Source organism: Panicum virgatum, chromosome 2K (assembly GCF_016808335.1).
Source record: "Panicum virgatum strain AP13 chromosome 2K, P.virgatum_v5, whole genome shotgun sequence".
NCBI lineage: Eukaryota > Viridiplantae > Streptophyta > Magnoliopsida > Poales > Poaceae > Panicum > Panicum virgatum.
In genome coordinates this window covers 53538391-53555128 of record NC_053137.1, presented here as the reverse complement: position 1 = coordinate 53555128, position 16738 = coordinate 53538391, and the positions used below count along the sequence as shown (strand labels likewise).

The window sequence follows — 16738 nt, the reverse complement described above, 5'->3', positions numbered from 1 at the left end:
CGGTATGAACCGACGATAATAACCCATTAAACCTAAGAAACTTCGGATTTCAGCCACTGAGGTTGGAGCCTTCCAGTTCAGTACATCCCGTACTTTACTGGGATCAACAGAGATACCCTCAGTCGTGATAACATGACCTAGAAATGGAACTTTCTTTAGCCAAAATTCGCACTTGCTGAGTTTAGCATATAGCTGATGTTCCCTGAGACGCTGGAGTACTATATGGAGATGCTGAGCATGTTCTTCCTCCGTCTTGGAATAGATTACGATATCATCAATGAATACCACGACGAATTTATCTAGCTCTGGCATGAATATCGAATTCATGAGATACATGAAGTAGGCTGGAGCATTGGTTAATCCAAAGGACATGACCAAATACTCATAAAGACCATAACGAGTGGAGAATGTTGTTTTTGGTATATCTGATGGCCGGATTTTGATTTGATGATAACCAGATCGAAGATCTATTTTCGAGAAGAACTTGGCACCGGCTAATTGATCAAAGAGAATATCAATGCGAGGAAGAGGATATTTGTTTTTGATGGTGACCACATTCAAAGGTCGATAGTCCACACACAATCTTAACCCATGACCTTTCTTTTTCACGAACAAGGCTGGACAACCCCATGGTGAAGTACTGGTTCGGATAAAACCCTTATTTAATAATTCTTGCAATTGGATTTCTAATTCAGCCAACTCACTAGGAGTCATTCTATATGGTTGCCAAGATATAGGTGCTGTACCAGGCTGTAGTTCAATCATGAACTCCACATCTTGATCAGGAGGCATACCTGGTAATTCTTCTGGAAACACATCAAGATACTCACTGACCACCGGAATTTTTGCTATACTTTTTCCTTTAAGGTGATAGATTGCATTGATGGGTAGTTCATGCTTAGAAAGACGAATACCCAAAATACCTTGTGTGGAAGAGTTGATTCGGACGATGCGAGATGAAGTATCAAGGGTAACACAATGTTCTTCCATCCAATTCATTCCAAGAATGATATCTATTCCTTGGTTTGGAAGAACAATGAGATCGGTCTGGAAAATATTCCCACCTAGGTCAAGGGATACACTCGGAACACATTGACCGGCTTTTAACGGTGACCCGGTGCATGAATAATATATGGTCTTTTCATGTGTGTTACTTGTAAGTTGAGCTGTGCTACACATGCTTCGCTGATAAATGTATGAGATGCTCCGGAATCAAATAACACAACAACAGGGCGCTGGTTAACGGAAAACATACCCGTCATTACTTGAGTGCCCTCCGTAACATCCTCCAGTGTAGTGTAGTTCACGCGACCGGTCTTTGCAGGTACAGTCTTCTTCTTATTATCTTGGGTACTAGAAGTTGAAATTGGTGTAGGAGGCTGATAATTGACTTGTCTACGTGGCATGGGACAATCACGTGCAAAATGCCCTGGAAGCTCGCAGTTATAACAAGGATAGTTGCTGGGGCATACAAACTGCGAAGCCGGAGGTCTCTGCCCTTGCTGTGGCGCTGAGAGACGTGGTACCCACGGCTGCTGCTGTGGCGGCCTAGCGACCCAACGGCCCTGCTGCGTTGGATGACTTGGAGCCCGCTGACTTCCTGTCTGTACTAGCTTGTACCTTTGGGGCGCACTGCTGGAAGATCCAACAGGTGCCTTCCTCTTTTTATCGGCCTTATGAGCTAAGGTAGCATCTTCTTGAGTAATAGCCTTATTAACCAGTTCTGTAAAGTTGGCACAAGTAGTTAGGGCCAGTTTGTCTTGCAGTTTGGTGTTCAGTCCCCTCCTGAAGCAATCCTGCCTCTTTTCATCATTATCCACATGAAAACCGCCATACTGAGCTAACTGGTTGAAGGTTTGAGCATATTGAAGAACGGTGTGAGTTCCCTGCTTTAGTGCTAGAAATTCCGCCATCTTTCTCCTCATTAAACTAGTAGGGATGTGGTGTTCTTTGAAAGCTGCCACAAACTCATCCCACGTGAGACGCGCACCAGCGGGGAGTAGAGACTTGTGATTAACCCACCATATCTTCGCTGGGCCTCTCAGCTGTTGCGCTGCAAAGGTGGCCTTGTCTACTTCTGTGCAATTGAGGATACTGAACTTGTCCTTAATGGTGCGAATCCATGCATCAGCTTCAAGGGGATCATCTGCCTTGTGGAACAGAGGTGGTTGGGTGGCCAGAAAACCGACATAGTCAGTTTCTGCTGGTAGTGCTTGTCGACCCCTGCCGGCATTGTTTTGCACCAATTGCCTCATCAATTTAGTCTGCTCTTTGTGGTCAACGATAAGGGCCGCAATAGCCTGAGCCAAGGAAGGAGGTGGCAGTGGCTGTACTCCTTGACCCCTGATTCCATGGTTAGCAGCATTGTTATCGCCCATCTGTAAAAGCACCATCCCTTGGTTAGCCATTTCGCTAGTATGAATAATCCATGCAACATAAAGAATGTGCATAACTAATATGAACACATGGCATGAATCATTTCCCTCGCGAGATGGTTCACCGAGAAAAATAAAATTGCTTGCCTCAGCCACTTGGTAACTTGGCTAACTACAACTTTGTAGTTTAAGGTTGCACAGACTCCGCTCTGAAGTAACTCTAAAGTAGGTGGTACTGAACATTGCTCAAACAGAATTTCGGATTCACCGACGTCCAATGCACAACTCATCACTGGAGTTCCACAATTTTTTTAGGTACCAGCAGAATAAATTTTTGTACAACAACATAAATAAATTTTTAAAGAAGCGCAACAGTTAACAACGAGACGAGCAACCAACTCAAATATGCCAGATACATGCACGTTCTATCGTTTCTCCCCCAAGCAAGTACCAAAATATGGTATACGAAAACGACTAGTGGCACAATTACGCACTCTCCCTATATATATTAGTCGTTCCTATGATCAAGGATTTTATAACGCGCTTAACGAAGTTAGTGTTCCTGCAGACAACCAAGACAACAAGAGAGATATAATTATCCATTTCTGGACCCTTCGTGCCAGCACACACGAACGGCCCCCATATGTCCTATGCCGCACGGGTAACACATATGAAGTTTCCCACATATTCACCCATACATTACCGTCCACTATAGAGATGGCACCCAAACGTTCGACGCTGAATGGGCAGCGTTGCATACGTCATAACAACGTATTCACTTCCCGTACACTCGCCTTACGGAACATCTAAGGGTAGACGTGTCCCAAGGTTCACGGTCACGGCCAACCGCATGACAGGTTTACATCTCGTAACATTGACTTACGAGATGGTCGTGATCACAATCACACGGTAAGAAATCCGCACTCCATATCAGACGGCAGATAGTGACAGGCTCGTTTGAATTGAGCCTTATCACCTCATCGTATGCTCATCATACGGGACCCGCGCACGTATGAAACACATGGGCTATTCTAAGAACTATCAGAATACTCACCTTGCTTACCTCAGCGTAGGTGTGTCGTTACAGAATAATAGTTGTGCACAAAAGTAAGGTTTAACGAGAAGTAAATGCTGGAAGTGCTGGAATGAATAGATATTTAGATGCCTCCTAGGCATACGAACTATCCATCCTATTCCTTAGCGCATCTAGCATCAACTTTTCGAAAAACCCAAAAGTTTTGCAGTTAAGCACTCAAGTAATCACCCCCCAGTGCAATTAGCTCTGATACCAGCTGTCACAGAACAGTCCAAATAATATAAATCAAGTGCACTAATCAACCATTTAAACTTAATCCACCACTACTGCACTCCACCAGTACACCCAGACTGCCTGCTATAACCAGGATCGATTACACGGGAACTCTCGCCAAAAGACGAGCACAGGTGATTACAAGCAACAAAAGTTTTCAAACTTAACTTCAAACCAGAATTAAACAAAAGTCTCCAAATTAATTTACAATAAATTTTTACAAGCCAGGGTTACATTTCGTATACAGAGTTCAAACGCAGCGGAAAATACAACCAGTTTGAAACAAGCTTCAAAATACAGTACGGTAGATAACGTCGATGACAAAAGAAGAGCTTCACATCTTGCCCACTGATGTGAGGCTCACCTGCCAGCACTTCACGGAGAAGACGGGACCCACTCGACCGTCCAACCTGGAGGAAGAGGCTGACCAATCCAGGACGCACAGATCTCCTCGAAGTCTTCCGGAACACAGCCTGCTCAGAAGGGTTACATTCAAACCATGAGTACTCTAATACTCAGCAAGGCTTACCCGACTATTGCTATATACTTAGCCGACCCCTAAATATGCAAGGCTTTTGGCTCTAGAGTTCTTTTACTGAAAAGCCACTAGTACTGGAGCCTTACTTTCAATATTTTAGCTCCAATTAGTTTGATAAATAACACTAGATTTGCCTGAACAGCTAATACACACATGGATGATCATATTATCTTTTTAAGAACATAACCATACATCCACCTTTCATTTTTCTGTCCTTTCAATCCTTACTATGATGCGACACATTGACCAAGGCTCTCATATCCGCGAGTCACGGCGAATCGATCCGATTTAACCTTGCAAGGTGGACCTAACTCACACGCCCAGTGCGACCCCGTCGAGTCACACCACACAACTGTTCCCATGATTACCCTAAAGTCTGAATCAAGCCCGCAAACACCCGGATGATGAGCCCCGCACGTGCGAACACCCGGTGAACCTGTGGACGACTTCACCATCCGTCATTCCTACCCAGCACCGCAGGTCGAGACTCAGATTCCGACGCAATTTAGGAAATTAAATTACCGATTTCGACTACCTCCTACTTCCGGCATATGGTTAGTACTGTTCAATCCTCAGTCAAAGGGCCAACAACAGAACGGTCCTCAATTGATATAGGCGGAGACTCAACTTTCCTTTAACCTATAATCATGTCCAACTTTCCTCCGCCCGGTCTCCATTTTCTTTCCTCATTAATTCATTCTCTAGTAACATTTCCATAAGTAACAAGATCTATATCTCGCGAGTGACAGAAAATCACTTGACTTTTACCGAGTTCCTACTTAGCAAAGGATTTCTAACGACACCTGCGTACTAGTAAAAACTCATAGGTACCTAGGGAGAAACATGCATACTAGGGTTTCATAGAACTCCTAACAACGTAAATGCACAATACTTAAATAATAATATTGAATACTGAAATTAAGGTTTATGCTTCGGGGCTTGCCTTGCAGGTCAGTAGAGTTAGTGGCTTCTTCGGGAGCTGGATCAACGTCTTCTCCTAGCTGCGGTTCTCCTGCGGAAGGCTCCTGGACCGGCTCGGCAATCAGCTCGTAGGCGACTTTGGGTTCAGCGTCTATACGAATAAAATATGCCATGCATGAGACTCATGAAATGATGCAATGCACTACACACAATGAAATGCATGGACCAAACTCCAAAAGCGTCTACGGAGCAACCTCACAACTAGGTTTACGACGAAAATGGTTTAGAACTGATGTACAGGCTTTGATTCTAATGCCTTTTAGCCTGAAGTGTTTCCTATCAAGCAAAAGTTACTAAACTCGCTTCGAAGAATTAAAATACAACCCTAGAACAATATGGATCAAAATAACCATGGGCTTGTTTTGTTGCAAAAACACATGCATGAAAGAATTAATTACAACAATTATAAAAGAAAGGAGCCTAGCTAGGAACAAATTAAAAGCAAGTACCTAACTTGCAGATATGATCAAGTCACAAGAATTTATCAGAATAACATGATTTTGATAAAGCATGCCACACAATTTTTCCAACATTTATTGATGAAAGAAAGCATTTATTTTAACCCTAACAAGTTAAACTAAACACAATTAGATTTACACAAAAGTGCATAGCACACGCACCTGAAATTTTTACAGTGGATTACACATACAAAGATTAGGCCACTGCATAAATTTCATGATTTTTAGACAAACAGAACAACCGATATTAAATAAACTAGCTTAAACACAACCCAAAATTTTAACAGGGGCAAAAATGACATTTTAAAGCATGAGTATTTTTCCTCTGAAGATCTTGATTTTAGAAACCTAACAAAATTTAGTTTGCATTTTTCTATATTTTTCTACACATTTTCAAAGTTTTCATCCGAAATAAATAATAATAAAAAGAAAACCCTAAAGGGGCTGACAGCTGGGCCCCACATGTAAGTGGGAGCCCAGCTCCCCTGCTCCACGCCATGGCTGTGGCCATGGCCATGGGCGCACCGTGGCGGCGGCGTTCCCCACCGGCAGGGGCCGGCCGGCGGCGCTGCGGCGCGGACCCACTGCCAGGACGGGCAGGCGGCCCCAGGGCGCACGGCGGGGGCGTGGGGCTCCACGCAGGGCGGCCCCGCAGCGTGCGCGCGTGGCGCGCAGATCGCCCGCGGCGGCGAGGCAGCGGCGGCAAGGCCGGAATCGAAAGGGAAAAGGCTCGGGGAGCATGGGTGGGTCGCAAGGAAGCTCACCGGGGGCTCGATTTGAGCGGAGGGAGGCTGGAAGGTGGAGCTCGACGGGAGGGGGCGGAGCTCGGGCGGGAACAATGGCGGCCGCGGTGGCGCAAGGCTAAATCGGCCGGGAAGAGGGTCGGTCTGGCTCGGGGAAGGGACGGAGGACACGCGGTGTGAGGTGGGGCGCCTTGGGGCGCGGGGGAGCAAGGCTCGGCGGCGAGGGGCGGCCAGAATCAACCGGCGCGGCGAGCGGCGTGGCTAGGGCTGCCCTGCTCCGCTTGGTTGCTCTGCGCTATCGCGAGGGAGATGAATGGAGAGGCAAAATTGAACTTGGCCCGAGCATCCACAGCGCAAGGCTTAAGCGGCTGCAGGACTCGCCGGCGTAGCGACGCGTGGCGTCGCCGGCTCTGCACGCCGCCGCTCAAGCAACATGGGAGCTCAGGAACCAAATTCAATTGATTTTGACCCGATTTTGACCGTTCAAAACTCAAATTTTTATATTGGAGCTTGAAATTTGGCCAAACTAGAAGTTGTAGAGGACAAGATAATCTACAACTTTGTTTTTGGGCACAACTTGATTTGAAGCTCGGATTAGAGAGAAAAACGAGATTGAACTTAGCTACGTGGAAAACACTATGCAACTTGATTAGCGCTAATGACATTACTTATGCCTTAATTAGCGATTAAGCACGATATTAGCACAAAAATTAACACTGGGGTGTTACAGAAGTGGCGGATGAGAATGACGCAGGGCCGTACCCCCACGAACATCTCGCATAGGTGGACGGAGATCGACGTCATGAGGATGGAGTGGGGCGTGAGATGCAGGAGCTGGAGGCCGAAATCCTCTAGCAGCAGCAGGAAGAACGAAGAAATCGGCAGTCCCACGCTGGTGGAAATGTGCGAAATAAACAGCACAAATTCCCCGGCGCGCAGATCGCCGAGGGGAACCGAGCCTGCTCGAATTCCCCAGGCGGTCTCCTGTGGACTCCACCCAAGCAGGCGGCGCACCACATTCAGTTCCGCCTCGGTTTGGAAACGACGGGGACGAACGAGGGACGCCATCTTGCTGTGGAGGCGAGGAACAATCTGCGCAGAAGAGCAAGGGGCGAGCAGGCTCGAATGCAAAGGGGGCGCAAAGGTTTGGAAGGAAGAAGGCGAATGCGGAAAAGTAACCGCGGCATGCGGTTCAGCCTCTTATGAAGCCTGATCCATCCGGCACGCCCCGAAACCGTCGCTGGAAACCAAGCGACGCTCACGCCTGGTGTTAGCCGCCCAGTCCATGACAAGGGGGCCCAGGCCCGCCTGTCAGGAGAGTCGGGTAACAAACGAATGTGTGAAAAGGCGGGATTCGAACCGTCGCGCGCGCGGAGCAAGGCGGAAGCCAAACCGACGCGCCTGTACGAGCGCTGACAGGGTCAGACCTTTCGGGAACCACGCTGGCAGAAAAGAATTCCTTTTACCCCGGCGGCAGTAGTGCCGAGCGACGTACGCGTGACTAGGCGCACCACTGTGCGTGAGGGCCTTGAGTTAGTGAGCCGTTGCGACGTGATGGGCCAGTAGGGAACCTGATGGATGGTCAAAGCCGGACAAGACTCCTACAGCGCGCACAGTCTAACGCTAGGGGCTTCAAGTTATGCAGAGCTAGATCACAGTAGTGGCCCCACCTACTTGTTCGTAGCCTTTCACGAGGTGGGCCCGGGGGCCACTATCGGTACCCTGTAGCAGGGATACCCACTCCTACTGCAGCAAGGCAGGACTCGCGTAGTCATCCATAACTACGCCCTAAGGGGCGGAGCAGCCGGGCCCCAGGGGTTCGGCTCTTACCTCACCAGGCCAACGCCCCCGGACCCGTTCCCCGCTCTGGGAACGGGTCCGGTGACGCCACGTGTCCCTGAAGAGGGGAAGCTCCGCGCCAACAGCTGAGGGCTCGGACCCCCCATATGGGTCCAGGACCTCCCATGCGGGTGGTTGAGGCGTGCTCTGCCGCCGTGGCACGCGGGGCAGATTTTGTCAGGCCTCACTATAGACCGCATATTACCGAGGTACATAGTGCAGTCGCATGCGCCGCATCCGCATCTGCCGCATTAAATGGATACGACGGCACGGCACCCTTTCATCATACCGCCTACGCCGCAAGCTACACGGCCCGTTCAGCTACGCGGTAGGCTACGGCAAGCTACGCCCTGGCGCCGTTTCGACGAGACAGGGCATGGCTATGCCGGACGAAAGATTCCCACGGGCAAAGCAAGGAAATTCAGAAATAAGGTCTCCGTCGCCTGCAACGCCATAATGTCTGTACAATATGTTATTTTATACTACATCGCTGGACCCATCTGTCGGGGACCCAACGGCTATGTACACTCCTCCCTTGAGATATAAAAGGGAGGAGTACGTAAAGCCAGGCCAAGCGAAGGCAGACACAACACAAGCTCGGATTCACTCCGAACAATCCCATTCTCAACCTCTTGTGAGCACAAGCAATACAACACACAGTGGACGTAGGGTATTACGCTCCGGCGGCTCGAACCACTCTAAACCTGCTGTGTTCATCGTGTTCTTGCATCTAGATCGGACTAATCCTAGCTACCCCCGAGTACTCACACTCTGGGTTTAGGCGGGTGCACTACGCCACCCGGTTGTGGGTTTGCACACCACGACAGGCCTGTTGAGCGTTGGGAGGAAGAAAGGATAAGCGGAGAAGATTAATTGAGAAAAAAATAGATAGACAAGGGTAGTATGGTTATTTTACATTTTCTGTATATATTAAATAATTAGAAGGAGCTGTTTTGCCAAATATTTTCTAAAACGGCTCCAGTTCCACCGAAAAAGCCGCTCTACCGATAAAACCGGAGCCGGAGCTGTATTTTAAGGAGCCGGAGTTATGATTGAGTCCTGCCAAACAACCCCGAAGAAAATTCATTTTTTGGCTCATGTCCAGACGCCGCAAACGTTTTGTCCATGCGCGGCACCGAGGAGGGGAGAGGGGCAAAGCCGTAAACTCCGGACGTGCACCAAGTATCGAGGTAACTGGTCCTGCTCCCGTTTTCACTGGCTGGACGGGCCGGAAGTAACGCCGGGGGCACAATGGTAAAAGCCCCAGCAGTGCTAAGATCAACAAGACAACGGAGGAGAGACGGCAGGCCCCTGTAGTGGCATCCACCTCTGCGCATCATAGCCAGGGTTAAAAAAACCGCTGGGAACCGGACCGGTTACCGCGGTTACCGGTGTAACCGGTCCGGCCCGGTTCCGGTTCCGGGCGGTTCAAACCGGGGCCAAATTCAAATTTTAAATTTGAATTCCAGGAAATGAAAAAATCCCAAAAAATTCATAAAAATACTTCAAGTTGCGAGGAATGTAATGGTGTCAAATTTTTTGAAATATTCATTCATTTGATATATTTTGGGGGCATTTGAATTTAAAAAAAAAAAAAACAGGCGGCCCATTAAGGCCCACCGGCCCGTCACCGACACATAAGGCGCCCCCCCCCCAGAACCTTCAGACCTGCGCCCCCCACCCCATTTCCGCCTCCCTCTCCCTCCAGGCGGCGCCAGGAGGCCCGACCGCCGGTGACCGCCGGCCAACCGCTCGGTTAGCGCGGCTAGCCGGCCGGCAGAACCGGTCAGCCGGCCTCGGGCCGGATCTAACCGGCCGCGCCGGTTAACCGGCCGGGCGCAGCGGTAAGCCGGCCGGAATAGGCGGTAAGCCGGCCTGGGAGGTAGGTAAGCCGTTTGTTTTTTTCCCTTTGAGTTTTTGCAAGTATTAGATGATTTGTTTTAGGATTTAGATGTATGATCTAGGTGTAGTTAGGATTTAGGTAAGATTTAAGTGTATGACGTAAGGATTTAGGTAGAATTGAATATTAAGGTGCATATATGTTTTTAGGATTTAGGTTGATTTAGGATTTATGTGATTGATATGTCTTTGTTGTCCATTTATGCAGATAGACAATGTCAGGTAGAGATAAAGATATTGTATGGGAACATGGTGAAAATTTTTATCCCGGATGGCGGTGCAAGTATTGTAATACGCAGAAAGCAGGAGGTGGTGCGACTAGATTGAAACAACATTTGGCTCACCGCGGGGCGGAGGTGGTCCATTGCAGGAATGTGCCGCCAGATGTGCGGGAGTATTTTCAGCGTGACATTGAGAAGGCTAGGAAGGCAACTGCTGAACGGGCTCGAGAGAGGTTGAGACGGGAGAAGGCTGCAGCGGAGGGAAACTATCCCGGTGAAGAAGAAGATGAGGAGACTCAGCTGCAGCGTGCCTTGGACCAATCGAGAGCGGAAGCAGTGTACCGACGGGGGGTGGAACAGAGAGGAGGTGTATACGAGCATGGAGGGGATAGTGGTTCGACGAGGGGGAATCCTTTGCAGAGGATGTTGCGTAGGGCAACTTCGCAGAGGGAGAGTCCTGCGGTGGAGGATTATAACGTGGCATCCGGTGGGAGAAGAGGAATGACCCAACAAAGAATTGATACAGGCTCCTGGACGCAGAAGGGTAGAAATGCAAAGGAAGCTATTGGTAAAGCTTGGTCAAAGTTTTTCCATTTTGCGGGAGTACCTGGAAGACAGGCTGACAATCCTTACTTTGTCAGCGCGGTCAGGGAGACACAGAAGTGGGGTATGTTTTCTTTCATTCGTATGACACCTATGAGCTTACATTTCTGTATCTCATGATTTTCATATATTTGCAGGTGAAGGTATCGCATCACCAACTGGACGGGATATTGATGGCAAGTACCTTGATCAGAACGAGCAAGACTTGAAGACGAGGTACGTAAAGTTTCGGAAAGACTGGCCCTTATTTGGCGTCACGTTGATGTGTGATTCATGGACTGGGCCGACGAGGATGAGTGTCATCAACTTTTTGATATACTGCAATGGAGTCATGTGGTTCCACAAGTCTATTGATGCGAGTGGAAGAACTCAAGATAGCACATATTTGCTTAGGGTAGGCCCTAAACATGTCCCATTCACTTTGAGTATATTTTGAAACTTACTAAAAAATCCTACCTATTTTGACAGGAGATTCGAAAGGTGGTGGACGAGATTGGACCGGAGAATGTCGTGCATATAGTCACCGATAATGGCTCGAATTACAAGAAAGCTTGCAAGGCACTAGGAGAGGTGTATGAACACATTCTTTGGACACCTTGTCTAGCACACACCGTCAATTTGATGTTGAAGGATATAGCTCGAAGGCCCGAACATTCTGGTACGATCAAGCAATGCAAGCGAATTTCTAATTGGTTACACAATCATGGTCAGTTGAATACAATGATGAGGAACGCAATCGGTGGTGAGTTGGTCAAGTGGAATGCCACTCGATTTGGAACCAATTACATGTTCTTAGAGAGCATATATCGGAAACGTGATCGTTTCATGCAGTGGATGGCATCTACTGAGTTTTTACAAAGCAAATGGGCAGATACCGAAGATGGTCGATTTACTCATTCCAGGTTTTCAAATTTGGAGTGGTGGGACGGATTGAAATATGTCATCGACACAGTTCAAGCAATATACAAGTTCCTTCGCTTCGCTGATCAGGACAAGCGGCCCAACATGTGCGAAGTCGTGATGTCGTACCAGAATACGAGACAGGAGCTGCAATCTTTCTTTGGAAATAATGTTTCCACTCGGGACGAGTATCTTAAGGTTATGGACGATAGGATGCGTGACCTTTTCATAGGCACGTATGTGGGTCCAGGTAAGACTATACGAGTCATCTATTTTGGAACTCTATGAAACTTATGCTTATTTGAAGTGATTTATATTTTGCAGCTGCTGTCCTAAATCCGAGGTATTCATACACGATGGAACCAACTCAAGAAATGTTCCGTGGACTCAAGGATACTTTTGAGCGCATGACGGATGTCCAGAGCGCCGTGCAGGCATTGCAGGAGCTTGAGGTGTTTCGGCAGAAGGTTGGCGAGTTTGGCAGTGAAATGGCAATGAGAATGGCGATGGATCCAAAGACATCCCCATGTAAGAGTTACTCCATAACATATTGTTATTTTCTCTATATTTGAATATATTGCTTACATACTTGGTTGCACATACAGCGTCCTGGTGGATGATGTTCGGATCAAGCACTCCAAAGCTGCAGTATCTTGCCATGCGGCTTGTTTCACAATGTTGTTCGTCCAGTGGATGCGAGCGCAACTGGAGTACTTTTGCCTTGCTGCATACAAAAGTTCGCAATCGATTGTCGCACAAGAAACTTAACAAGCTGGTCTATGTCAACTACAACCTTCGTCTGCGACTAGAGGAGGTCTCCGGCCCACCGATACGTGAAGAAGGTGATTTTATCGACCAGCTGGCCCATCTTTCATTTTATGATGAGAATAATCCGGTGCGGGAATGGATGGAATATGGTCGATCTAACCGCGCTCCAGTTCTGGACGAGGATGATGATGACGGAGACGTCCCTCTCCCGTCTCATATTGTCAGGGATCAAATAAACCTCTCAGATCTACGTGACACTACGGGGGATGCTTGCATCAGCGATTGGGCACGTAGACATGTGGGTGACACTCACCTAGGGAAGAGGAAATTCCAGAGGGGGCATACGAAGGGTGACTCGAAGCGTCAAAAACAAAAAGGAAAAGCAACAGCAAAATCAGTGAACAGCGACACGTCCACAGATGATGGCGATGGTGAGCGTAGTCCACCGTATCAAGAGACTGGGGATAGCAGCTCCGCTGGTGATGGTGACGGTAGTGACGGTGCAGATGCTGCTGCTGGTGGTGGTGGTGGTAGTGGTGGTGGTATTCCCATTCGTTTCACAGGTATACATTGCACCTATATATGCACACTTGTTTCTGATTATGAGTACTAATTATTATATATGGTTAATTGCAGGGGAGACTCAGTTCACACATGCTACACAGGACCCCGATCATGGAGCACCGGAATCGCCGAGGAGAACGGTTGGACCGACGGACAACGATACTCCACAGTACTCTTCTTCCTCCTATAGCGATTCCAGGCACTCTTTTCACTATCCCATACCTGACATCAGCATGGAGCCACAGACGAGATGGGTGTACGAATGGGAAGACCCCCATTTTTACACTATGTTAGTTCAGGAATGGGAGACAACATCGGCGTGGACAGGGCAATCTTGGCAAGACTACAAGGCTGAACTGCTTAGAGTGCGAGGTTTGAATGTGATGTCCATCGCCGAATACCAAATGGCGTCCAGAATGGGGGTCTTCCCATTCTTACGTTGAACTATTATTAATGTGTATCAGTGAGAGTGACTACTGTATTTGTAGGCACGATTAGGACTATGGTATTTGTATGCACGCGCATTAATATTGTATATCTCTGCATAATTATAAATTGTTACTTTGGTGTGGTATTTTACATTAATATGTGCATAGTTCATACCAAAATTTCCTTTTATTTCACACCACGGAACCAATTTAAAACTGTCGGTTTATTTTGTTAAAAGGCCGGTAACCGGTGCAACCGGTCCGGTTTTACCAACAAACCGGCCGGCTAACCGGTCCTAACCGTTAGAACGGCTACGTTTGAATTTGGTTTTGAATTTGGCCGGTCGGAACCGGTAACCGGTCCAACCGGTCCGGTTAACCGGAACCGGTGGCCGGCGGTTCGGGTGTACCGGTCGGATAAAAAAACCTTGATCATAGCTTCTCCAACGCCTCCCCCAAACCACCCTCCCCCTGTGTGGGGGGAGCTTTAGAGGGGAGGGTGCCTCCAACGGCACCCCTAAAGCTCCCCTACGTAGGGGTGGAGTTGAATCTCCCCCCACGTATAGGGGAGATTACAACTCCCTCTATACTTTAATCATATTATTTGTTTATAATAAAAAATTTATTTGAATTTCGTAACTTGATAACAATATGTATTATAGTAGTACAAATACAGTACTATTTTTTTAGAATTTAAAAATGATAAATAAATAGTTAAAGAGTGAGGTATAGTGTATAAGGGGAATGGATATGGGAGAATGGTTGGAGAGAAGGAGTTATAGGGGGAGGAATCTTTTGGAGGGAGATAGTAAAATATAATAAATAGTACGTTTGGGGAGAGTTGGATGGGGGAAATAGTTGGAGAAAGCCTTCAAACCAACACCCCCCAAACCCCAAACCCTACAAATAGCGCCAGGATTCCTCGCGTTCCTGGCTTCTAGCCGCATTCCGTCCGCGGCGACCTCCATCCTGGAGTAGCGCGAGCTCGATTTCATCGGGTTCGTCTCTGATTTTGAGGTCTTGGGGTGGGATTTGGGGGCGCCTTTGCTTGTTTGACCCGGTTCTTGGAGTGTGAGCTGCTGCTATAAGCTCACTCGGGGCCGGAGCATTACATCTGTGGAGATAAATCCCTACAAAGCCCTCCAAATCTTGGGAGTTCTTCGGGTTTTTTTTGAACTTAAGGCAGGAGCGCTGCCCGGGAGTTCTTCGTTTTCGAGCAGGGTTCGTGCTGGTCTCCCCAGAAATTGTTGATTTTTCTTTTTTTGGTGGGGGGGGGGGGGGGGCGGTGGAGGGATTTTGGCTCTAGGTTTGGGTTGGTTTGAGTGAGATTTTGGGGATTTTTGTGGTGTTTGTGGTGGATGAAATTTGTGGCGGCGGCGTGGCAGTAGCAGCACCGGTGGACACGCGATGTCTTTTGCCGACTCCCTCGCCTCCGGCCGGAACCGCATCCGTGTCTACTTCGTGGACGCCGACGCCACGGACACCGACTCCAGCGACGAGGACGAGCGCGGCAAGCGGCGCGTGCGGGAGGTCATCGACATCGACGTGGAGGCCGCAGGCTCGGCGCCCGCGGCGCTGGCGCTGGTGCCCCCGAATAAGCGGCCGCTGCCCTCCTCGGCGGCGGCGGCTCTCGCGCGGCGCCGCGCGGCAGGGTTCCGGCGGCCGTTCCGCGGCGTGCGGCTCCGGCCGTGGGGCAAGTTCGCGGCGGAGATCCGCGACCCGGCGCAGCGTAAGCGCCTGTGGCTCGGCACCTTCGACACCGCCGAGGAGGCGGCGGCGGTGTACGACGACGCGCGCTCCGCCTCAAGGGCTCCAAGGCCGTCGTTAACTTCCCCTCCGTCCCCGTGTCGCCGCGCATGAAGCTCCGGCCTCGCTGGGGGGGCGGCGGCAGCGTCAGCGTCAGCGTCCGACCCCGAAGTAGACGACGACGACGGCGCTCTCGCGTCGCCCCTAGCCCCGCCGTCCCCCGCGCCGCTGGAGCCGGAGCCCCAGGCGGCGGACGCGGCAGCCCCGTTCTACCCGTTCGCTTCGCCGACCTCGTCGCTCCGGTACGGCCCCGACGAGGCGGCGGCCGCGCCCGTGCTACCGGCGTTCGACTTCCTCTACGGCGAGCTTGGCGACATCGGCGCCGCGGCGGCGCCGTCCAAAGCGGCTGCAGCGGAGTTGGACTGGCTGCCGTGGTGGGAGGGCGAGGAATTCGTGACGGCGACGCGGCTCACGCCGTCAGCCGGTGCGGCCGCCGTGAGCGTGGTATGACGGCGTCACCCCGCCTGTCGTGGCGCCTGCTGTTCGGACGCTCGGGGCGGGAACCGGCGGGCGACGCGTGGGCGGCCGTGCAGCGCAGGCGCGCGCCGCGGGAGTACTGCGGCTGCTGCTAGAGCAGTGGGGAGCGCAGAGAGTGCGTGGCGGGCCTCGCCACGCCACCACCCAGGCGGCCGGGCGGGGCGGGGGGTTTGCCTTGAACCGCACGGCTTCCCGCCCCGCCCGATGTTTTTGGAGTGGAGTGGAGTGCGGAGTGTGGAATTGTAATCGTCAGGGTGAACTGTTAATGTGGTGGTTAGCTAGTGAATATGATTAGTCGTGGCTGTGATGCATGTGCTTAACGTTATTTGTTGTTACTGCACCCTTGTGGGAAGGTAAACGTAACTCCAGCGGAGCTTTGGTCATATCAAATTCTTGTTTGTAACAGGAATCCCATGATCTAATAACGTTATTATTGTTTGCTATTCGCCGCTTGCGATCCTCTGGAACGGTCATAACGTACATATGCCATTGCTTGGCAGCATCAGGAACCGGCCCCGGTCCGACAGGTCACCGAGATCAAGTCAGCCGTCAGTCGCCTCCACCAGCAGGCGCACAGGCATTTCTCCTGCTGGCCAACTGCCAACGGGTGGCGCGTGAGGCTCCCGTTGCCTGTCGCGCGGCCGCGGGCGTGGGGCCCGTGTCAGTGCGTTTGCGCGGGAACCCGCCGCGCGGCGAACGCGACCGCTTTCGCGCCAATTCTTGCCGCCGATAGGAGGAAACGAACCGGGACGCCGTCGGCGAGACACCGGTGCCCCCCCCCCCCCCCAGGGGGAATTGGCGGTCAGCTGGATGGGCAAGTAGCCCTGGG

General features: G+C 50.1%; 1 protein-coding gene and 1 pseudogene across 1 annotated transcript; both read left to right on the top strand.

Moving 5' to 3' along the window:
- Positions 1-10172: 10172 nt before the first annotated feature.
- LOC120695455 lies at positions 10173-13928 on the top strand. Its single transcript, XM_039978700.1, has 7 exons — positions 10173-11030; positions 11104-11360; positions 11435-12116; positions 12191-12394; positions 12472-12533; positions 12678-13197; positions 13271-13928. The coding sequence occupies exons 1-7, from the start codon at positions 10358-10360 to the stop codon at positions 13639-13641; spliced, it is 2769 nt and encodes a 922-aa protein (XP_039834634.1). The 5' UTR covers positions 10173-10357; the 3' UTR covers positions 13642-13928.
- Positions 13929-14499: 571 nt separating this feature from the next.
- Positions 14500-16352, top strand: LOC120685400 (annotated as a pseudogene).
- Positions 16353-16738: the final 386 nt, after the last annotated feature.

What these genes read in the sequence shown, in the direction of transcription:
- LOC120695455 (XM_039978700.1), top strand. Translation starts at nt 10,358, where the DNA reads ATGTCAGGTAGAGATAAAGATATTGTATGGGAACATGGTGAAAATTTT. An exon ending in CAGGGAGACACAGAAGTGGG is followed by an intron (nt 11,031 to 11,103) that starts GTATGTTTTCTT and finishes ATATATTTGCAG; the next exon opens with GTGAAGGTATCGCATCACCA. An exon ending in ATAGCACATATTTGCTTAGG is followed by an intron (nt 11,361 to 11,434) that starts GTAGGCCCTAAA and finishes CTATTTTGACAG; the next exon opens with GAGATTCGAAAGGTGGTGGA.